The 24,344-nt window shown below is 46.3% G+C and overlaps 2 protein-coding genes across 4 annotated transcripts in view; both read left to right on the top strand.

Annotated features, from left to right (window-relative positions):
* The first annotated feature begins 336 nt into the window (after positions 1–336).
* Positions 337–24,344, top strand: part of kbtbd11 (kelch repeat and BTB (POZ) domain containing 11) — a 61,076-nt gene continuing 37,068 nt past the window's right edge. The window contains exons 1-2 of one of the 2 annotated variants that reach the window (XM_082516793.1): positions 337–1,127; positions 1,668–3,685. In XM_082516793.1, coding sequence (XP_082372919.1) covers positions 1,759–3,672 — 1,914 coding nt within the window. In that variant the 5' untranslated portion in view covers positions 337–1,127; positions 1,668–1,758 and the 3' untranslated portion in view covers positions 3,673–3,685. Of the gene's footprint in view, positions 1,128–1,667; positions 5,129–24,344 lie in introns of those variants that run through there. The other variant, XM_082516792.1, reaches the window with a different exon arrangement.
* The window catches only part of LOC309695839 (AT-rich interactive domain-containing protein 1B-like), a 189,478-nt gene continuing 173,032 nt past the window's right edge, over positions 7,899–24,344 (top strand). Inside the window, exons 1-2 of one of the 2 annotated variants that reach the window (XM_082516764.1) lie at positions 7,899–8,047; positions 12,172–12,275. The gene's annotated coding sequence lies outside the window, so the exon portion shown is untranslated. Of the gene's footprint in view, positions 8,048–8,168; positions 8,438–12,171; positions 12,276–24,344 lie in introns of those variants that run through there. The other variant, XM_082516766.1, reaches the window with a different exon arrangement.

Genomic DNA, 24,344 nt, shown 5'->3' on the forward strand with positions numbered 1-24,344 from the left:
GAATCAACAGCACTGGTAATTACCAGTACAGATTTCTTACACTGTGTATAAACACAGTGTAAGAAATCTGTACTGTACTGTATCTCATGCAGCGAAAGCCTCTTGGATTTGTTTTCACATTTTTTGATGTTAGCGGTCATTCCGTTGACAGGTTGGTGAATGCTTTGAATATATTTTCAGTGTTTTAGTTTTAAAGACGCTCAGCTGTGAGCTGCATCTCTGATGTGGAATGATGCCATGCTTTGGCTACCCGGGATGAGCCCAGCCATCCAGGACCTCTACGGGCTTTTTCCTCCATACGTCTTAGTGTGGGGACGTCACGGCTGACCCTCTGCAGGTTGTACCCACTGTCACAAAGTTTTCGCAGATCTCATTATTTCTGTATTATCACATATGAATTATACCGAAGCGGTCTTTTTAGTAGGGGTGTGTGTGTGTGTGTGTGTGTGTGTGTGTGTGTGTGTGTGTGTGTGTGTGTGTGTGTGTGTAATGCTTATATGAGCTTACAGATGTTACATGCACATGGACTTATATTTGACCCCCCGCGGTCCCCCCTCACACGGATCATGTGCAGGAATGCTGTGTCCAGCGCGCGCGCACAGCAGATGGAGGCACGCGCCGTTGAGTGTGGGGTTAACGCCGACCGATGAGGGCGTGGTCTGGGTCAATAATAACCACCTCGCTCCAGCCAGCTGTTCCTCAAATAAATAAAGACAACAAAAATCAACATCCGGAGTGCTCGTGGAGGTGGGAGCCTATCACTGCGGTCCTCTGCTCCAGCTTGGACGCGCGCATCGGCTCTCCGCACTTTCCACCGGAGGAAATTACACGTCCACGGCTGATCTGAAGGAGGTGTGACTTGAGATGACTGTTTGATCGTCCCCCTGCCTCGCCTCCGCCGCGGAGCTCCGGCACATTTTACAGGATGAGCGGATGAAACGGCAGCCCGGAGTGTCCGGAGGTAGAAATAAAGGTGACCGTGAATCGGAATCGACCGTGAGGTGAACTCGTCCCGGGGAGCTCAGGCTCGCAGCTTCATCGGGACTGTCTTACGTAACTGAGCTTTGTGCAGGGACGAGCAGGGAAAGCGCTGGTGTCGAGCTGTTGATCACAGCCAGAAAACGAAGGTAGGTCGCAGTTTACCGAGAACGCGCAAAAATCCATGCTTTGATTTCACATTGTGTTGCAATTACACGAAAACGCTTTAAATCCGACTCAGTTCTAATGAATGAGCAGCTATGGCTCGTTCGAGCGACGTTATCCTTGAAGGAAACAAACAGGAGTTTTGGACACAATTCCAAAAATCAACGTTTTCCTTCCTATTAAACATTATTCCATCGGAGTGCCACCATATGCGCATGCGTTCTGCATGTGTACAGATTACCACATAGAGAGGACAGGGTGATTATTGCAGTGGGCAGTTTGCAGAAGCTGCATGTCGGGATTACTTGTGTTTCTTTGTTGAGCTGCAGATGTTGCTCAAAGGCTGTGCGTGATGGCAAATCATTACTGGCAGCAAAAGTCTTTTTCCTTCAAATGTTTTCAAGATATTAGAGAAAGGGCGCCCCTTAGAGAGCGAGAAAGTCTTTGCAGCTTCCAGACGGGTTCTTTTTGTTCTAGTCCACTGGATGTTGATTGAATTCCCTCTTTGTTTTCTCCAACTGTAGGTGAAGAGAGAGGAATCCCCTCACAGCTTTGTCCGTCCGCTCAGCATGATCAGTGAGAACGCCGTCTCCCATCACCAGTGAGTACATTGAGATGACTGAGGGCCACAGGCAGGGAGGAGGGGCTGTCACTGTGGAGGCTGATGCCATTCTCCACACGGCGAACTCGGACTTTATCACGCTTACTGACAAAAACAGGAATTTATGTCCAGGGTTCGTCCAGGGATTCCTGCAAGATGAGCCCGGCTTCAGCCCTCCTCCAGGGTTTGAAAAGGAATACCTGCTGGATGGAAGCCTGATGGAGAATAACCACACTGATAACCAGAAAGGTGGCAGCTCGTACATCTCGAGTGCTGATCGGTTTTACCTTTCAGGTGACAAGGAAAATCCAGAAGCCCCACCTCACACTGGCTCCAATCACATTGCTGGCATGCAGCAAAACTGTGCAGGTGGCGAAATCCCCAACGGCGCCCGAGCTAAAGTGTCCTACAGTGCAGGTTCCTCCATACACCTGCCCAGCCAGGCCCAACAGGAAGCCGATCAGCCGGCTCTAAATTCAATCCTGGCGCACAGGGACGGCAGCCAGGAAGCTGGAAACACACAGCCCCACAGTGAGCCCGACTTAGTCATAGAGGTAGGTGGGCAGACGATCAACGCTCACAGGTCTGTCCTAGCTGAGAAGAGTGACTACTTCAAAGCACGGCTGTCACGCAACATCCTGAAAGTGAAGGGTATCAGTTATAAGACTTTGTCCACGTTGATAGACTATGTGTACACTTCAAACATCAGTGTTAGCAAAGACAATGTAGTCGATGTCATCACGGGGGCTAAAATCCTGCAGATCCCCTGTGCCGTCCAGGCAGCTATGGACTCCATGTCTGAACAAATCACGGCGGAGAACTGCTACGAGATCCTCACCATCGCCAAGAAGCAGCGGCTGAGTGAACTGAAGGAGACCGCCTACGGATTCATGAGCGACAACTTCCTCCAGGTCCTCAAAGACCCCGCCGCGTACGGGCGTTTGACGGGATCCGAGAGGGATCTGATTCTGAAGAAGAGAATGGAGGGGAGGAAGACTCTGATGGTTGCAGAGATAAACGACGTGTTCGACAGAGTTGGGAGCCGGCCGCCGAGTCGCTGTGGCAGCCGGCCACAGAGCCCCTTGTCGGTGGGGTCTTTGGAGGAGAACCATATGATTTACCACTTTAACGAGACAGCAAATGACTGGAGACCTTTGACTGCCATGCCCGAGGACGTAAATACTAAAGGCTGTGGGATCTGCACCATGTATAACTACCTGTTTGTGGCCGGGGGAATAAAGGGCTACGGGGACAAAGGCAAGGTTTCAGACAAGGTCTTCTGTTACAACCCTATAACCAACCGCTGGGCCGAGGTCAGACCTCTGAACCAGGCCCGTGCCCAGCTAAAGCTCCTATCTATGGATGGCTATCTGTATGCCATTGGAGGGGAATGTTTGTTTACGGTGGAAAAGTACGACCCTCGAATGGACCGCTGGACGACAGTAGCCCCCTTGCCCAAGGGAGCCTTTGCAGTGGCCCACGAGGCGACCACCTGCAGTGGAGAAATTTACGTATCGGGCGGCTCTCTTTTCTACCGCCTCCTCAAGTACGACCCTAAGAGAGACGAGTGGCAGGAGTGCCCCTACAACAACAGCAGGAAGAAGTCCACCGACATGGTGGCGCTGAAAAGCTTCATCTACCGCTTTGACGTCAGCCGCGAGCAGGGGATCAACGTCTTCAAGTACAACACCATCGTGAAAATGTGGCACGACTGCATGTCGCAGAGGCTCGGGAGTCACTTACCCTTCAGGTGTGCCGTCATCGGGAACTGCATCTACTGCGTGAACAAAAGCCAGACTCTCCAGTTTGTAGTGGAGGAGGAGAACGCCTACTTTGTTGAGGAGACGCTGAGGGCACCTCTGGAGGCGAAAGGCGTTCTTTTTCCGTTTGTTCTCACTTTGCCCGAAAAGCCTGAAAGAGTTGCGTAGCGTGTCTGTGCGTGTGTTTGTGTGTGTGTGTGTGTGTGTGTGAGAGAGAGAGAGAGAATAACACAATAAATGTGTCATAGTAAGCCTGCAATAAGCAGAAGACCTTATGTACACTCTTCAATGTCAGCTTCCTATCTCAGTGTCTCATTGCCTGCTTGCAATCGAATGTGTGTATTTGCATGGCGCAGTAATGCATCTGCAGGGTCGAGCCTTAAAAACAAACCTTTTTTTTTAATGTTGAACGAATGCAACGATATTAGTTTCTGCAGATAATGACACGATGAAAGTGATTAATTTGTGCGCTAATATTTTGTTTGGTGACTTTTTTGTAGTTTTAGATATTACTGTATTAACTAGCTGACCTGTGACTGGTAACATAAGCGAGTGTTTTATTGATGGAAGCTGGAAGCTGTTCTAGTGCGCTTTATGAACGACACACACAGGTTCTATGCAACGAGTGCTTCTGCTGTAATGCTGTTTGTAGTTATTGTGAGTGGAATCTGGAAGAAGTGTAGTTCTCTTCAAACACCAAGTTTTCGAAACCACCCCAATAAGGTCCCCGCCACACTAAAGCTAAAGCTTTATATTTATAAATCAGAAATTGAAGCCATTATGATCAAATATGTATAAATTACATGTATCTATTTTGCATATGGTGCATACTCTACATTTAGCCAAAGATAACTACCCCGTCAGGCTCTATTAAAACCAACACACTAACTTTTCTTTTTTTGTTTTTCTTTTTTTTTTAAAGGATTTCACTACTTTTGTCACTACAGGAAAAACCTAAAGCAATAGCATTCCTGCACAGCACACAGGCCTGTGGTTTGCTGCTCACAGGCAGGTTCAGGAAAGTTTAAGGATGCAGGTTACTCCCCGTGCACAAAGACCCTCTGCTACAGGTTTGTATTCACATGCCAGCTGATTACTTTAATTCATGCTTAGCTTTCAGGTCAAAGGTCAGATCTGACACTACATTGCCTTCAGTCAGTCTAGTAAAAAGGAGATCCTGATGATTCTGCACCAACGCTAATAAGCCATGTTGTTCTTGCATCTGTGCACGTGAATACACACGCTACTCTTCTTTTGGACATTTTACAGCATTCGTGGTTGCTTCAGTAACACAGTGGGTGTTTTGTACGGAAGCTAGTGCTGATATATTCCTAAAATCGAACTGCTTTTGATAATGTTTGTAGAAGTGTCTCTGAGCAATCAGTGCGACTCAGACAAAAATGGATGTGGTCTTGATATTTGGACGGCTGGAACCTGTAGATTTTGTGAATTTATGTGGGGCGTTTGGTAGTTAGAATCTGCTGCTGTGATGATCGGTGAATTAATGCAACACAAGGCAACGGCTTCCTGTTCATGGCATTTGGAGTGGGCTGAGAAACGAGCTGTGGGATAATGTATATCAGAACTAAGTGCTTCAAATAAAATATTTTATGTCTGAAACTGATCTGGTGTTTTGAATATGTTTCTGTGGTGATGGGGAAGGGCGCCAGCCTTCTGGTTAATCTGCCATGGAGCTACACTGCCATCTTGTGGACACTGCTGTAATAGCACCAAATCTATGACCTTTGGAGCAGTGGTGGGGAACAGTTCTGCAGGTTTTAGATAAAACCATGGTCAACACAAATTGGATTAGTTCATTACCAGGCCTCTGGAGAACTTGAAGATATGTTGAGGAGGTCATTTAACCATTTGAATCAGCTGTGTTGGATCAAGGACGCATCTAAAACCCCCACCCCGGCATTACAGGAAACCCTGTGTTATTATTTTAGGCTTATATAAATGTATCTAAATTTCCATCACCTTCAGATTTCATCATAATTCAGTTATTACTGAACGACCTACAAACTTAATTCTCAATATAACAGGAAGTGTTGAATATATTTATGACAATTTACCATCTTTTTATATTATTAAACCTTATCAAGAGTTTTTCCATGTTAATATTGTTATTAAACAAAGCAACAGTGATATGCCTGTTTGTATTCACAAGTATTAAAAAACACTGATGCAGTGTGTGTATAATTTTAATGTCATATAAATAATCTGTGGTCAGGATCCAGTTTAAATTTTCTGACTTGTTTTTAAGAGTCTCCACAGTTTGGTTCTCCTTTACCTGACAACCCGACGATCCTACCCGAGCCTGAGGTCTGCGAACTGGCTGCTCTTAGATATTTGTAGATCCGGGCTTGAAAGCAGAGGTGACCGAGCCTTTTCAGTGGTGGCTCCCAATCTTACCTGTTCACATCAGAGCCCTCCAGTCTTTCACTCACTTTAAAACACTAGCTGAGTGGACTGTCTTGGCTGTTATTATGCAAACGTAGTCTTTAAAATTGTTTTATTTGAGTTTTATTGTTTATGTAGTGACAGTTATATATATATAGTGTATATTTGCTAGTGTATATTTTGGTCAACATAGGTTATTTAAAATGCGCTACAGAAATAACTCTGACTGGACTCGACTTACAGGACACATAGAATTTGCTCTGTCAAAGTTGATGAAATTACGAATCCAGAAAAGTACCAGCAGATTGTGATCCACCATGCAGGTAACCCCTGCACAGCATAGCAATGATCCCAAACACACTGCTGATGCAATAAAAACATTGCCGAACAGGAAAACACGGAATGGAAAAGCAGTGTACATCCAGAGAGGAGCTTGAGATTATCCTTCAAGAAGTCCGGGGAGCTATTCGAGATGACTGCTTAAAGAAATCTACCTAAGATGGTTCAGGCTGCGCTGAAGAATAAAGGTGGTCATAGAATATTTCAAAGCTGTTAGAAATGCAGAAACGTCATGCATGTTTTCCCATGTTTCACTAAATCACTGCAACTATTTCAGATTTTTCTACCAAAATGTGAAGAAACGAGGGATGACTGAAGACTTCTCCACATCACTGAAACCATAAGAGCAATTAAAAATTAAATAATAAAAAATAACAGGAAGAGGAAATGCCTCTACGTGGTGGGAACAACCCGAATGAGCTGATGATAATTTACCAACTGCTCGCAGCAGATGGCCCCGCCCCTTCCTGAGCCTGGTTCTGCCGGAGGTTTCTTCCTGTTAAAGGTTTTTCCTTCCCACTGTCACCAAAATGCTTGCTCATAGGGGGTCATCTGATTGTTGGGTTTTTCTGTGTGTATTATTGTAGGGTCGACCTTACAGTATAAAGCGCCTTGAGGTGACTGTTCTTGTGATTTGGCGCTGTGTAAATAAAACTGAATTGAATAAAACATTTTACTCGTGAAATGAGGGGACATTTTATCATTCTACATAAAATATTATGAAACAGATGAAATACAATACAGTACACATATACTGCATCAATAAACACAGCTTACAAGTTACAGTGTACTGTGGTCCACTTAAAACTCCAAACAGCACCAGCATGTGGACATGTGCTGAGAAAAGCTCAAATCAAAATCCAATTATCTGGTACATTTATAGATATACCAATGCATGTCTGGAGGTGTGTCTCCTGTGCCCAGCCTGTCCCTGTAGATCAGGAGTGGGGACCTCCAGGTCTCGTGGACCGGTGTCCTGCAGGTTTTAGATCTCACCCTGGATCAGCACACCTGGCACAAATGATCAGTTCATTAGCAGGCCTCTGGAGAACTTCAAGACATGTTGAGGAGGTCATTTAGCACTTTAAATCAGCTGTGCTGGATCAAGGACACATCTAAAACCTGCCAGACACCAGCCTTCGAGGCCTGGAGTCCACCTGCTGTAGGGCCTGGTTCCATTGGAAGTCTTATCCTGCTGAAATGGAGTTCTTCCTCGCCGATATCGCCAGTTGCTGCTCGTGTTTTTGTTGTGTCAGAGCAACCTGTAACGTGGTTTAAGAGCATGAACCAAAGGACGTCACCGCTGTGTTACTTCCACATGAATCAAAGCAGGGTCATCAGTAACATAAATGGGTCAAAGACATGTTGTTTATATGCACAATCAACAAAACAACAATAATTTTTTGCCTTCATTTATATAAATGAAATCCAGAGTTTGGGTGGGAGTAAATAAATATTTTATGCATTTAAATTTTATCTGTGGCGAAATATTGGTGATTGTTCTGTTTTTTGGCATTTTAATAATTTCTTTCATAATGTTTTTCCATATTTTGGATGAAATTGGTTCACATTTCTCTTGAAATTCGCTCTGTCGGCACTGGAGGGCAGTGTGAGCCTGATGAAAACCAAGCTTTTTCCTGCCGTGCCTGAGCTGCTGCTGGACTGTCACAGCTACTTTACAAGCAGGTTGGGCTGCAGCCAGAACAAGTAGCCCCTCATGTGTAGTTCACTTAAAATTGGATTTACCAACAATGCATAAGAAACCTACAATTAGATACTATCATCTGGAAGGCTCAAACAGGTTTGGCACGACTACTTACTTATATAAGAAAATCCTGCATTACCTGTGGGCCTGCTCCACCTTTAGGGCGGAACCGTGTCAGAAATGTAATAATGTGGTTAGAGAACCGGCTGATGCGTCGTTTGGGCTGTTGGTTGCTAAAACCTCTAATACCAAATGACGTTTGGCTCATTTATTGTCTCATCTGAGTTAACTGCGCAACGAATAGATGTTAGTTTCAGGGCTATAATAAAGCTGGTCTGAGAGGGAACTAGATGTTCTTCAGGGATCTGTTCCCAAGCTTTAGAAAATCTAGTTCATGACAGAGAGATAAAAAAAAAAAAGAATAATTTATATAAATGTATAGCTTCATAGTTACACAATTAAAATCATCTGCAACTCAGCAAAAATGTAAGTTGTTACTTCAGTTTATTTTTTAAACGTATTTTTACAGAACGCTATTATTTTATTAATTCCTGTTTCAATGTAGCATTACTTTGGAGATCATCCCTGGCTACTGGCTAATGTAGCTAATAAACAGTGTTTGCTAGGTCCAGGGCTATCATAGACTGATTACTTAAAGGTTAACATTAACTTTGCTTTAACAGCTTGTAATCGGTCAAAATGCTAGTTACACTTCATTAGGTGCATCTGTTCAACGGCTCTTCGTGTTCAGCCATGCAGACATGGTCACAACAAGCTGCCGAAGTCCAAATGGAGCCTCAGCTTGGAGAGGAAGGGCCTGAGTATTTTAAAAACTGCTGATCTGCTGGGATTTTCTCACACAACCAGAGAACTGAGAATGACCCGCTGTCTCAGGGAAGGACAGCAAACTAAGGCTACAGTTCACATGGACATTGCTTTCAGATGCTTGATTTCTGCTGCAACTTTCAGAGGGTAGGTTCAGATGTTGGTGTAAATACCATGAAAGAATGGCTCCATCCTGCCTTGTATCAGCAGTTCAGGCTGCTGGTGGTGTGAAGGTGTGGGGGATATTTCCTTGGCACACTTAGGGCCTCTTAGTACCAACTGAGCATCGTTTAAACACCACGGCTTTATAACCACAGTACTTATCTTCTCTTAGTAGCATAACGTGCCATGTCACAAAGCTCAGACTGTTTCAAAATGGTTTCTTGAACATGACAATGAGTTCAGTGTACCCTAATGGCTTCCACTACAACCAGATATCAGTCGAATTAAGCACCTTTGGGATGCAGTGGAACGAGAGAGATTCTCATCATGGATGCAGGCGACAAATCTGCAGCAGCTGTGTGAAGCTCTCTGTCAATATGGACCAAAATCTCAGAGGAATGTTTCCAGCAGCCTGTTGAATCTGTACCATAAACAATTACAGCAGGTCTGAAGGCAAAAAGTCCAACCTGGTACCAGCAAGGTGTAACTAATGAAGTGGCTGGTTAGACTATGTCATGGTCCTGAGTTCTGCTTCATGTTTTCACTGTAGTGTTAAGTTTTTTGGAAAAGGGTTATATTTTAGCTTTATTGTCTAAAACTTTTGAATTTTAAATTAAAAATGATGATGTTCTTTGGATTTAGGCAACGCAGTGGTTAGCACTGCTGCCTCACAACAAGAACGCTTTGAATCCACCTGTGTTATCCCTGGATGAACGACCTGTCTGGGGTGTAACCCGCCTCCCCATCTCCCCCAACTCTTACCTGTGCTTACCTGAGACAGTGTGTCATTCTCAGTTCTCTGGTTGTGGATACATGGAAAAGGAGGAAGGAGGGATGGACAGATGGATAAATGGTAAATGGCCTGTATTTATATAGCGCTTTACTAGTCCCTAAGGACCCCAAAGCGCTTTACATATCCAGTCATCCACCCATTCACACACTGGTGATGACAAGCTACATTGTAGCCACAGCCACCCTGGGGCGCACTGACAGAGGCGAGGCTGCCGGACACTGGCGCCACCAGGCCCTCTGACCACCACCAGTAGGCAACGGGTGAAGTGTCTTGCCCAAGGACACAACGACCGAGACTGTCCAAGCCGGGGCTCGAACCGGCAACCTTCCGATTACAAGGCGAACTCCTAACTCTTGAGCCACGATCGGATGGACGGACAGACAAACAGACGATGGGTGGACAGATGGACAGACGGATGGACTGATGGATGATTTGACGGATGAATGGACAGACGGACGGACGTACAGACGATGGATGGATGGATGGATGGACGGACGGACGGACGGACGATGGATGGATGGATGGATGGACGGACGGACGGACGATGCATGGATGGATGGACGGACGGACGGACGATGCATGGATGGATGGATGGACGGACGGACGGACGGACGATGCATGGATGGATGGACGGACAGACGGACGGACGATGGATGGATGAATGGATGGACAGACGGACAGATGATGGATGGATGAATGGATGGACAGACGGACAGACAGATGATGGATGGATGGATGGACAGATGGACGGACAGACGATGGATGGATGGCTGGATAGATGGATGGATGGACTGATGGACAGACGATGGATGGATGGATGGATGGATGGACTGATGGACAGACGATGGATGGATGGATGGAAAGACGGACAGACAATGATGGATGGACAGATGGATGGATGGACAGACAGATGATGGATGGATGGACAGACGGACGAACGTACAGACGATGAATGGATGGATGAATGAATGGATGGACAGACGGACGGACAGACGATGGATGGATGGACAGACGGACGGACGGACAATGATGGATGGACTGATGGATGGATGGACAGACAGATGATGGATGGATGGACGGATGGATGGATGGATTGACGGATGAACAGACAGGCGATGGACGGACGGACTGACGGACGGACAGACGATGGATGATGGACGGACTGACGGATGGGTGGACTGACAGACGATGGACAGACGGACGGACAGACGATGGATGGATGGATGGACGGACAGACGGACGGACAGACGATGGATGGATGGACAGACGGACGGACGGACAATGATGGATGGACTGATGGATGGATGGACAGACAGATGATGGATGGATGGACTGACGGATGGATGGATGGACGATGGATGGATTGACGGATGAACAGACAGGTGATGGACGGACGGACAGACGATGGACGGACGGACAGACAGACGATGGACGGACGGACAGACGATGGATGGATGGATGGACTGACGGATGGGTGGACGGACAGACGATGGACAGACGGACGGACAGACGATGGATGGATGGATGGATGGATAGATGGATGGATGGACTGATGGATGGATGGATGGACGGACAGACAATGATGGATGGATGGATGGACGGACAGACAATGATGGATGGATGGATGGATGGATGGACAGATGGACGGACAGACAATGATGGATGGATGGACAGACGGGCGGATGGACAATGATGGATGGACTGATGGATGGATGGACAGACAGATGATGGATGGATGGACGGATGGATGGATGGATTGACGGATGAACAGACAGGCGATGGACGGACGGACAGACGATGAATGTACGGACAGACAGACGATGGATGGATGGACAGACTGACGGATGGGTTAACGGACAGACGATGGACAGACGGACGGACAGACGATGGATGGATGGATGGATGGATGGATGGATGGATGGATGGACGGACTGACGGATGGGTTAACGGACAGACGATGGACAGACGGACGGACTGACGGACGGACAGACGATGGATGGATGGACTGACGGATGGATGGATGGACAATGGAGGGATGGACTGACGGATGGATGGATGGACGATGGATGGATGGGGACAGACGGATGGACAGACGATGGACGGATGGACTGACGGATGGGTGGATGATGGATGGACGATGGACGGACTCTGTCAGCTCCTCTTTCCTCTGCCTTTTTATGTTCTGTTTTGTTTTGTTTTTTTCAGCCAAATAAAGTTTTTATTTTCTGGGCAGCTTTTTAGTGAATATATTAAAAAGGTGGTATCATCTTTGGCGATGGTGTGGTTGGTACGGTTGCTATGGGATGTCCTGTCAATAATCTTTGGCCATAACTTTTAACTGCAGCACTAAAAAACAGAGACCCTTAAATTACTGTTATGTCACACCTTTTTAGCATCTTCCTCTCTCTCCTTTTAAAACACTGTCTCTTTTATCTTGCAGTAATTCCCCACAGCACACATAAAGGTGGAACCATACTGATCGGGTCTCCTAAATTTCTGAAGCTTCTGGAGCTCGAAGTGTGATACAGGCGCTCACTTGATGAGGTGAGTGAATTCATTTGGCGAGCCGCAGCACGGTTCTGGAAACCTGGTGCGGAGGTAAGCAGCTCGCCCCGCGCCGCAGATGCCTTTAGTTTTCTTATGGAATACTAATTACGTTTGCATAATTGGTTTTAGTCATTTAAATGGGGGAGCTTGTTAAATCTTTTCCCCCTGTTTTCACCTACAGCTAAATTTAGCTAACAAGGTCTGTGTGAATCTGAACTGCTTTGTTCAAAAAACGAGGCATTAGTGGTTTAGACTTCAGAGTGCACTGTCAATTGATCTCACATCTTGAAAGAAAGGAGATAAAATTTTAAATGACTTACAACTGCTTATGTGATAAGCTGCAGGAATGTTTTGTGCTTCGCTGATGAATAGCTTTGAGCAGCCTCTTTCTCTGTAATGGCAGCGAGATGTAAAAAATGTGACATTTTGTTTTTAATTTCCAGTTGATTATCTGTGATTATGTGCTAAAACAGCAAACTCGCACCCCTTTAGAGAGACAGAGTGATAACGTAAAAGGCTGGAAATTGGAATCACCAGAGAAAAGTATGGCCTGAGGAGAAGCATCATGTAATGTGCTTTTCCGTATCCACCCCACACTCTCTCATTTTTGCCATTTGAATATACACAGAATTATTTACACCTTCAAGGCAACTCGACTGAACTGCACATCAGTCAATTAGTAAATCAGAAATTTTCTGTGATTCCAGTTTAGTGTGGAGTCCATGGCTCCCTCCGGTCTGCCCCCCCTCCTCTTTTTAGTCTCCCATCTTGACAGTGACAAATTACTCCTCTGCTTGGCGAGATTGAAAATTAAAAGCATTTAAAGCTGCTCATGCATTTATGCTAATGAGAAATTCAGATATGATTTGCATGCGAAAGAGGCTAGTCGGAGGACTCATCGTTGCCCCAGCCACCTCCATCCCCTGGATTTCTTTAGGCTCTTCATTATTTTTTCCTTTATGTGTGAGCAAAGAGGGAAGTGCGGTGTGTAAACAGTCTGCATGACTGCATTACATACAGGAAATTGCATTGTTACCTAAGAGCCTGAAGTCTTTGTACAGTATTTATGCAGGAGCCTACTATTGCAGCTCCCCCCGTCCTCCTTCCCAGAGCCACTCAGGCAAATTGGGTCATTGTGTCTGGCACTGTCACATCACGCTGCAGGAGGAAACACACCGAACGTAATGACACTCTGCAGCTACTGCTCACGCTGCCTCCTGTCAGCGCTCGCATACAGACTCCTAGCCGCTTACCGGTCTAGCTTTAGCAAGGCAAAGTTTAAAAAACGAACATAATTTTGTGGGCATAAGCTCCTGAAGTCTAATATTAAAATGTTTGTTCAGATGAAAAAGGCTTTGTTTGGTGATAAACACGTGCAGAACACTTTGGATCCGGGAGGATTAAGACTCTGTGCCGATTTGTTTTCCCAGTAAGCTCCATCCATGTCTTCCTCTCCAAATATCAAAGCGTGTGCTTCTTTGAATTTGTTTGTTGCACACTTGCTAAACGATTGTAACCTTGGAAACAAGATGCATTAATGAAGGTGGAAAATGAAATGGGGCTTTAATTTGTTTCAGTGTTCATAGCTAGGTGAAATGGATTAGCTTTGATTGAGGTGTGAGATGAAGAAGCAAAGCGCTGACATGACACTCGTATTTGTCATCATGTCATTTCAAGGAGGATGCTGCAGCAATTATGAATATGGGTACACAGCAATTAAAAGCGCTACTATTCATTAATAATTTTTATATTAATTTTTCAGCGGACGCCGAAATGATTGCCACTGCGCACAAGCTTTCCAATTATGCCGCTTAATTAGAAATGTCAATATTAAGAAATAATTAAACTTGGGAATACATTAAGGTTGTCAGAAATACTTAAAAAGTTATGACCGTCGCTCAGACGATGTTTTCTATAATATATTTTGCAATGATTTGTAAATTAAAGATGAGACTTTGATCAATGTGTACGACAAACTGGATACTGGTTACTTAGTTACAGGAACACTCCATCTTTGGTTCGTTTTTTTCTTCAGAGACGACGCTCTCAGAAACGGCGTCTTATTGCGGTAAAGGAGCCTCTGCTTTAGCGCCTGTCCTTCTTGGAGCTGCTCGCTTCTGCAGCCTCGCAGACTTCAGCAGTATACATGAATGTGGACGTCTGTCTTTGAATGCTAAAAATTGAGATAAAAGTCAGACACTCTGAGTCAGTGGGGGGTTTAAAGTCCAAATTAAGCCTGTGTTTACTTCATACACTGCCCAGTTTGAGTTCAAGTAGGCCTAATTTTGGTGAGGCGGGGGGGAGGGGGGGGGGATATACGTATATAAGAAATTTGATGATTTAATCAGAATCTAAAACATTTGAAAATCAGTTGAAAGTTGAACAGACTCTAATGATTTTAATTGTGGAATGAACAGCTGCTCTGTAACAGAGTGGTGCTCGGCATAATACACTCTGAATATGGTTGATTCTACTTGGTGTTAAAGGTAAAGACCAATGGCGCCAAATCACAACAACAGTCGCCTGAAGGTGCTTTATACTGTAAGGTCGACCCTACAATAATACATACAGAGAAACACCCAACAGTCATATGACCCCCTATGAGCAAGCACTTTGGCGACAGTGGGAAGGAAAAACTCCCTTTTAACAGGAAGAAACCTCCAACAGAACCAGGCTCAGGGAGGGGCGGGGCCAGCTGCTGTGATTGGTTGGGGTGAGAGAAGGAAGACAGGATAAAGACATGCTGTGGAAGAGAGACAGAGATTAATAACAGATATGATTCAATGCAGAGAGGTCTGTTAACACAGTGAGTGAGAAAGGTGACTGAAAAGAAAAATCATGGGAATTCCCCGGCAGCCTACGTCTATTGCAGCATAACTAAGGGAGGATTCAGGGTCACCTGGTCCAGCCCTAACTATATGCTTTAGCAAAAAGGAAAGTTTGAAGCCTAATCTTAAAAGTAGAGATAGTGTCTGTCTCCCGAATCCAAACTGGAAGCAACAGCACTTTTAATTAGAGAATAAAAAAATGAATTTTTCAATAAAGTGCATGTTTGACAGTCCAGGCTCTAAACTAAGCGTGTGAATGTAGTGTGGTTATAGACAAGGATGTTAGCACTGTCGCCTTTCTGTGTGGCGTTTGCATGTCCTCCACGAGTCTGCGTGGTTCCCTCCCACAGTCCAAAGACGTACTCTTTAGGTTAATTAGTGACTCTAACTGAGCCATAGGTGTGAATGAACGCCCGTCTCTCTGTGTTAGTCTTGTGATGGACGGGAATCTGTCCAGGGTGTCCTAGGCTCCACCCCCCCACCCCTCCACCCACATGACCCTTACTTGGATAAACTGTTGATGGATGATTCTAAACATCTAGTACCTGAGTTCTAAAGTACGTCTATCCGGTGTTGCTCTGACAGCTGAGCACATGTGGAGCTGCTCGGTTTGTCTCTCAGCATTAAAAGAAGGAAGCCTTGACTTGCTTGTTTTTATCATGAGAGACAAAGTGGTGTTGAACTGCCTTTGATCATCGGAATAAATTTTCATTCTAATATAGATCTCACAGGTAGCTGCATATTGATGCTAGTAGGCTTAAGGCGGGCTAATAATCAAGTAGAGCCATCACCTGTTGACTGTGGCGGAAGCTCGCTGAAAGAAAGACTTGAAAGCATTTGTACCTCAAAGCCACGCCAGCCTCTAATGATAGGATCGGTCTTGGCACAGCACGTTGGCCACGTTTCCCTCAAAGCCTTGTGTGACAGCTCTTTAATTGGACTTCTCCATTCTCTCTGTGCTTTAACGTGTTACTATTGCTGGGTTATTGTGCCATAATTACACCACATTTCTTTAAATCATAATAAAGGCAAGCGAGACAAAGTTGAGCTGAAAGAGCTCCATACCTCTGTGTATGAATGTTCATCTGGACCTTCATATCCCTCTCTGAGAGTCATTCCTTCCTGTAATCAAGTGCTGACTGAGCGCTCATGCATGTAAGAGAATGAGCGAGTCAGACTCAGACTGGTGTCACAGTGAAAGCAATGCTTTTGCCTCCGTCGGGGGATAATTACTAAAACCGTGTCCAATTACCTTTGTGTGTTGTTTGTAGCTCTAAGTGAGCAGAAAAAGGATTTTGCAGAGGTTCTGGGAAAATAATGCTGTCATCACTCTACATAATATCTGTGTGATCCACAAGAGGCTGCACATCTGTCCTTGATGGCTCTGACGTCTCTGTCTGTCCCCTCCGTGTTGCTGTTGTTTCCCCCTGCTGAATACGGAGAGTAAAAAGACCCTTGTGAACCAAAGCCTATATATGAGAAAACAGTGTGTGTGCGTGCTGTAGCCCGCGGCTGCAGATTAACCATGAGAGCCAAAGGATCGCCCCGCTTGCTGACAAATGAGAAAAGCCACAGTGGCCCTGGCCAAAGTGACAGGCCAAATGGAAGCAATTCCTCCCGAGGCAGGGGAGAGCAGCTGTGACCAGGGCCTGCTACGCCACTTCTAGATGGGACCCGTCTATGACTGTGCGTCTGCTAAAAAGACTCAACCTACGAGACAATTGGCATTTTTCTCCTGGCGGTTCCCGTGAAGCGGTACGTGTCACTGACCCGCGGGAAACCCCATCAGTGGCAGTCGACCTTTACCTGAGGAGGGACTGCGCCGCCTGTTTGTTTTCACCCCGCTCGTCTCTGACCCCCGACTACCAAATGTGTTTGTGAGCATATTACATCGCATATTAATATCTGCCAAGTTGACGCGCCTTCGACAAACACGGTCGTGGGATCGTTCCCTTTGAAGAGGAGCGCCAGGACACGTCAACTCGGCCTGACTTCAGAGCCTCGTGGACGTGTGAGTAATTAACACCGAGCCCTGACGGATTAAACGCTGTCCCTGCTGAGATCGACTGTCTGCCGCCTTTGGCGCAGTGACGTGCTAGACGCGAGATGCTTTCGGGACACGGATGGCAGAGAGGTGTCACGGAGAGTGACACGTGCAAGAGGCCCGGGAAGAACCGTCGATGGAGTCTAGCAGTCCCAGAACATTTAGACAAAAAATACCAGCAGACGTGGAACGAACGGGCCAAAAAAGAGAGTCAGGATTAGACGATAGCTCTGGGTTGGTGGCTATTCCCAGCGCTGTGCTGCTTTCTGCCTCTGGTTCACTCGGGCTGTCTGCCAAGAGATATATCCAAACCTTTCCTTCTCGCCTTCAAATCTCCTCCCTCGCTCTCCCCTCTCACCCAGGGCCAAGTGGATCAGGCTTCACTTCGACACAGCCATCATAATTACTCCGTACCAGAAGAATCAATTACGCCTAAGCACCATTGTTTCCAGAATAGAGCTAAACATTAAAGTTTAACAATCCCAAATTATTAAAAAGTCATGCTCTCAGGGACACATACAGAATATTTACTGTTAACAAATAACTTTATAACTCTGCTCCGAATTATTAATTCATGGCTCGCACTGGCTCAGCAAAACAGTCGTCTGGTGGCTAATTTCTCTGCCTTTATACATTGTTAAATATGCAGCACTTCTTGACTTTTCTATACGAGCGCTTCTGTCAGAGCGTTTGTGAGAAAATCCAAGCCTCAGATTTGTCTGCTGCATGCTGATTGGACCCTTCCAGTTTAACTGATGTTTTGTTTATAGCTGGGGAGATGGATGCACTTTCTTCTGCACGTTATGCTGATGCGGCCTCTGTCGATACAGCCGATCAGCGGCTGTCATTTAAGCCACGTCCTCACGTCGTCCTCGTTTGACTCACGTCTGAGCTAATTAGGCGGATCTGATCGGAGCGCCCATCAGTCGGGCAATCGTCATCATCATTTCCTCAGGCTGAATCTCACCTTTTGGACTTATTTACTTATCAGTGTTCGTGCTGGATGTTGTCAGGCGTCTGCGACGTTGCTGTGAAGCAGGAACATGTTCTCTTAGGCGGTGGCGCAGACGTCTCTCCGTGTACCGCCGTGCATTACAGGAGCGGTGGATGGAATTAAATGGAGCGGGGGAAGAGCGAGAGTAAGGAAAAGCCAGGCTGCTCTTTTAGCCCCTTTCAGCTGAGTGAATCAAAAACAATGGCAGAGCCTGAAATGGTTCCCAGCTTCAGGAAAAACTCCCCGGGGTCTGTAAATTGGCTCTCAGAAGAGGGGGAAAAACAATTGCCCTTTACCTCTGAGGTTGCATGTCATCTCTCTGAAACTCACTCCTGGGCAGATTAAGGTCAAGTAGACCCCACTTTCCCACCCGCCTCCCCCCCTTCTCTGAAGAGAGCAGACAGAGGGCAAATAAAATGATGACAAGGAGGGATTGAGAGAGAGGGAGTGAGGGGAGAAAGTGGGATTTTGAAGGTCTTTGAGGTTTTACACCCATCCCTGGTGGTTTCGCTCTCTCGCTCCAAGAACTGTGCTGATAATGGCTTCTTGTCAAGGAGGATGAGCCCACCTGCTCTTTGTAAGTCCGTCCTACTGGTTCAAGCTCGCAGCCTCCACATAAATATGAAAAGGAAGGCAGGCGGGAGGTTAGCAGCGGCCCTACGCCGTGCTTCTCGGTGACCCTTTAGTGTAGCTGCAAAGGGTACAATGTGAATAAAAGGACAGCAGAGGACTACATTTTCAAAGAGAGTGTGCCTGGGCAGTAACGTCCCGTTAAGCCTCAGTCAGGTTAACCAGGCCGAGTCCACCTGTTTGGAGACGGCGCTCCCTTCTCCGATACCAGCTCCGTATTGTGTCATCAGGCATTTGCCTGTCGCAGATGATGAATCGGTGAAACTGAAGTGGCAAGACTGCCGATTGTAATTACAGAATCAACTGACACAATTAAGTCTTTTGTTTCAGTGGATCGGCCTGTCAATCAGCAGCGCGCTCCCCACGTTGTCTAACGTGCCGGCGAATAGCATAACATTTTGCTTTCCCGTGTCAAGGGCACGGCGACGAAGTCTGCCGGCAATTAAAGGACTATAATGTGCTGAGTCGAGCGCGGCAACAAAATAGGCAGCAATTTCTTCTTCTCCTGTTGAAAATTATGCTTATCAGGTACCTCGCCTCAGCAAAGGTGAAGGGTCGGCCCGAGCAGGCAGGCAGTATTTCTCCGCATAATTGAGAGAAGTTTGGATTTAATTGTATAATTAATCTTGTCGAATTAAGTTACACAGAAGTCCGACCCCTAAATTAGGCAGTCTGGAATATTTTAAATTGCCTTAATGTGAAATCTGGACCAGAATGCACTTTGTTCTCTCCTGATGGTACGAGCTAAGTTTTTATCCACGACGAACGCTGCATGCTTAAATAACCTGTTAGCAGTTCTTATCACGTTGTTCCTTTATGAATCATTTCCTCACAAAGTAATTGCAATTTCAGAAAGAGGTGGATTTTATTGTATGGCTTATTGTGGGCCAGTCAAGTGAAAATATAAAGACAATTTTCATAGCAGCGCTCATCAAACTGAGTGTGATTTTATTATTGTTTTTAACTCTGCATTTTTTACTCTCTCTGAGCAGAGTGATAGCACTTTTATAATCTATTGTTGTTATCATTTTTCTAACTTAAGGCATTATGAAAGCAATCAAGATTGCTGAATGTGGAGGAGCATTGTGTGCAACATTCAACCTCAGAGCTCCACCTTGTCTGGCACTAACATCAGCACAAAAACTGCACCGGGAGCTTCGTGGCGCGAGTTTTCCTGGCTGAGCAGCTTCTGCAGGGGTGATGTGGAGGGTAGCAGTACTTTAGTTTCATTAGCTGGGACTACTGTGTTTGGGGGAAGGCCTCGTAGAGGACTGGCAATGGTTCCCGGGCCGGGCAGATCCCCGTGCACTAGTGAGAAGTGAATGAAAGGAAGAAGAGAAGAAAGGAGGAGGGGGGGGCATGAAAGCGAGAACAGCAGGTATTGGTTATATAGCCTGAGGCCGGAAGGGGCGTGAATGAGGCGTGGTCCGCTCCTGAAATTCAGAAAATATTTCCACTTATGTATTATATTTTGATCTTTGATCTAAAGGGGTCCGGACCAGTGAGACTCCCCTTTCTGTATACAGGGGTGGGCAACTCCAGGCCTGGAGGGCCGGTGTGCTGCAGGTTTTAGATCTCACCCTGGGTCAACACACCTGAATCAGATGATTAGTTCATTCCCAGGCCTCTGGAGAACTTCAAGACATGTTGACGAGGTCATTTAACCACGTGAATCAGCTGTGTTGGATCAAGGACACATCTGAAACCTGGAGTTGGACACTCCTGGTTTAAAAGCAGGAATAAATAAATGTGTAGAATTAGAGAAAAGTGCAAACTTTTGTTTATTTAATAGTTGGGAATGGCAGTGGTGAGGTCTCTATCAGCAGGAAAAGCTGCACAACTTATGAAAATGCAAAATTTATGCTCTTCACATTTTTCAAAGCCATCCAGTGGGGCTGGGTTGGAGACTTTTCTGGGCCCGTTGTGGTCCCCGGGCCTTTTGTTTGACACCCCTGCTCTGCAGTGTCCCCGTCATGATGCGATAATAAAGCTTTATTGCAAACTCTAAACAGTGAATGCATCTCCTGGTATCAGTCAGATAATCTTGTTTGGAGTCACAGTGAAGAGTGCGTCTCACAGCAGTGTCTCTCCACAGACTTTCTAGAGATTAGAAACACTTGAGAGGAGATGGGTTGGGGGGGGCCACAGGGGGGATAAAGTTGTAGAGTTGCATGGTGAGGATCAGCGAACTGACTATAATCTGCGATGTTTATTGCACGAATGCGAGCGTCATGAGCAAAGTTTTGTGGATGCTCTAAATATGAGCTGATGTTCTTGTGCTTATTTTGCTGCAGATATTTTGCGTACACATATTTCTGTGTGTTATTTTGCATCCGTTCAGTTGACTGAACTCGAATGACAACATTTCTATTTACCGCGCCGTGGAAATGAGACTGCACGTCCGATCGTCTGCTGCCTAGAAAGCGGGAGGCCCCTAGGGTATTTGCCAGCATAATTCTCATCTTAAAACAACGACCTTACTCTGCTGCCGTTGTCAGATTTAGTAACGGCAGAGGCACGAGAGGAGCCGGTAGGAAAAAGTCTCCTTCGGCGTGTTCGAATGTGCATGTGAGCTTTCAGAGGGCGCTCCTTCATGTCCGTGACGTACGACTGTTTCTGTGTAGATGGCATCTCAGGGAGAGAAACTCTACCCCGACACAGCGCTGCTGTCACCCAGAATACAGATGGAGGATGTGCCCTTGTGCACTTTACCTGAAGTACATGCTTACATAGATGGCTCTATTCTGCACTGCTGTGTGTGTCTTTTCTATCTAGTGCACTTTTTGCAAGCGTGCCACTGCAGCAGAGTATTCTGGAGTGCGATTATTTCTGGTGTCTCAGTTTCTCTTTGTCACCATGCGTTACCAAACTGAGGCAGGCTTCTCTACAATAAACCTGTTTCTGGTTTCTGGCAGAATTTTACACTCGTGGTTCAGAGGCTTACCTTCCAGTCCCTGCAGAGAACATGAGGATAGCATTAATGCACAGTGGGAGAATGCTCTCAGACTACAATCCCAGCCTCCAAGACTCAACATATTTAACCTTTAATCTGAATGCTCCCGTGATATTTTGCAACGCTCCATTGCAGCACGCTGTTGTGAAACTGAGCTTAGCTGCTTTTTTAGGACTCTGTGCTTTATTTGTCTTCTCCTCTTTTCCCAGTCCATCTTTGATTGTTCGAGGAAATCTTGTGAAATGCAAATGGGGCCAAACAGAATGTAATTGCTGCTCTGCGATGATTACGACGGAGAACTAATGATGTCTCAACACCGGGGTCAGGTAGGGTTTAATTAGAGGAGGCACAATCAGTGTCACTCCAGACTTGTGCTCTCCTGTTCCCGGTGCCTGCCTGGTCCTGTGCCAGCGAGCTCTCCAACAGACTCGGGGGGGGGGGGGAAGAGTTGCTGATGTGAAAAGAGAAAAGGGACAGAAATTAATGTGGCTATGATCTTTTGTTCGGAACAAGGCCGGTTTGGAAATGGAGCCCCGTAAGAAGCATCGGCCTGTCTGCAGATAAAGGTGGAGGTTAATGAAGGAGCAGAATGGAAAAGGTTGCCTTTGGTGCTCCTGAAAACACGGCTCCTCTGGGAGAGAAGCCCGGCGATGTGTTTTGCTAAACCCGTGCACTGCACGGTGTGCACTCGTGCTAACCTCGGTAGCAAAATGCAACATCTCCCACGCCTTTCACTGCGATCGTAAATTATTGTTCAGTAGGAATATGTTGTGCAACTGAGCAAATTACTGAAACAAGAAGACCAGATTGGACAGATGAGTGAGACCAGCCAAGGAGAATAACTGTGGCCAAAATTCCTGATTATCCAATCAGCACTCCAAAAACATCAATTCCATCTTGTCAATAGATAATTAAGAGGGATAATTGGCTGGCTGCACTCTGGGCAGACATGCACAGCTGGTAAAGTTCCATCTCCTACCTCAGCATTGCACACACACTACACAGCCGACACATCTGTCCACTGAAGGTCAGCTGATCTGTGCTGGTCCTGCAGCGGAGCGTTTGGGGAGTAGATTTTATTCTTAATGTGCCGTAAACACTTTCAAGCATTTCAAAAGCGCAGGAAGGTTTTTCTTTACGCAGTCAGCTGTTCCCTATTAGGATCCTTTCCTTGTAGCCTCTGTTGTTTTTAAACCATGTTTAAGGATTATCTAACTTGGCAACTAAAGGCGCACTTTTAGCAGGGCACGACCTCACCCCTTCCTAGACCAGAGGTTTATGTTGTCAACCATCTTGCTCAGAGCTATTTATCCCTCTTAGATCCCCGAGTATCTGTGAAGTACAGGCCAGCAGATTTAACCGGACAGGGCCAGAGATTTAAAACATTGACCTGCCCGGTCTCAACAGCTGTGTGCTAATCCATTCCGCTGCCCTGACTTTCCTCCCCCGTTTCCTGCTCTGGTGAATAGAAAGGTCCTTAATGTGTGAGATCAAGAGGAAAATAAGGCTCTCCAAATGGAATCAAATCACACGGAGGGGGCTGCCGGGCTCGCAGCGAAAGGCAGAATAGGACCGAGTGATTGGACTGTAATTCCTTTCCTAGCTATTAGCCCGTCACAGCTTTACTTGGTCGGCTTCTCGTCCTCCTCTCAAACCAACCAGTCTTTGATTAATTCATTAATTCGCAAATGGGCCGAATCGCATCTCGACTCAAATTGGATGCAAGAGTTACAATCAGGCCCTCCTACCCCAGACTGATCTGACAAATAAAAAATACAACATTACCCAGTAAATAGATCTATGTCCATTCGGCCTGATAATTTGTAGCATTTTCATGTTTTATTTATACTCAGATAAGCTGCCTGCTCTCGTATATCACGGGCCCAACAAGGCAAGCCAGGTGGGGGGGGGGTGTATTGATTTGGGCTGACTGTGCACCTCTCCACGCAGCCCTACCCCTTTAGCCCCAGTGACGCCCCTCGCAGTTTGTATTCGTCTCGAGCTTTTAGCCCTCTAGCCCTTGTGCATTGGCTCTCATTCAACGGTCCCCTTCTTGGCTCACACAAGGCCCAATCCCATTCCCATGCATTCAATATTCCCATTATAAGCTCATTAGTCTAGTCATTGTTTTGGGCTCATTAATAGGATATCCATCGCCTTAGACACCTCTGAATTACCATGTCACAGTGTGGCCCCTTTCACAGCATCAACAGTGGGCTGCAGAAGTCGCGTGTGTCTGTGTGCGTCTTGCACCTGTGGGTAGTGTGTCGACCTTGAGTTTGCTGATGTGCCAGCCCCTCTGGAAACCTGCTGACACACGTCATGTAGATACACATGCCTCCACACACACACGCTAAAGCTTTCCTCCCCAGCCTCAGCTCCCCGCCCACAAGCTCCCAGAGGTTTGTCCGTCAGTGATGCAGGAGACAGCGGAGAGAGTGAGCGGGGGGCTGGGGCCGGATCAGGGTTTTTAACATGCGAGGCAGGTCCTCGTGTGCGTTCGTATCGATCCTCGGAGGGCTCCCAGGCCCCCTTTTCCTTTCTTTCTCTGGCAGTGAAGGCCATTCATCACCGAGGCCATGACTGGAGAGCTCAAACAGCCGTCTCTGTCAGAAAA

Source organism: Aulonocara stuartgranti, assembly GCF_965226115.1.
Source record: "Aulonocara stuartgranti genome assembly, chromosome: 19".
Classification (NCBI taxonomy): Eukaryota; Metazoa; Chordata; class Actinopteri; order Cichliformes; family Cichlidae; genus Aulonocara; species Aulonocara stuartgranti.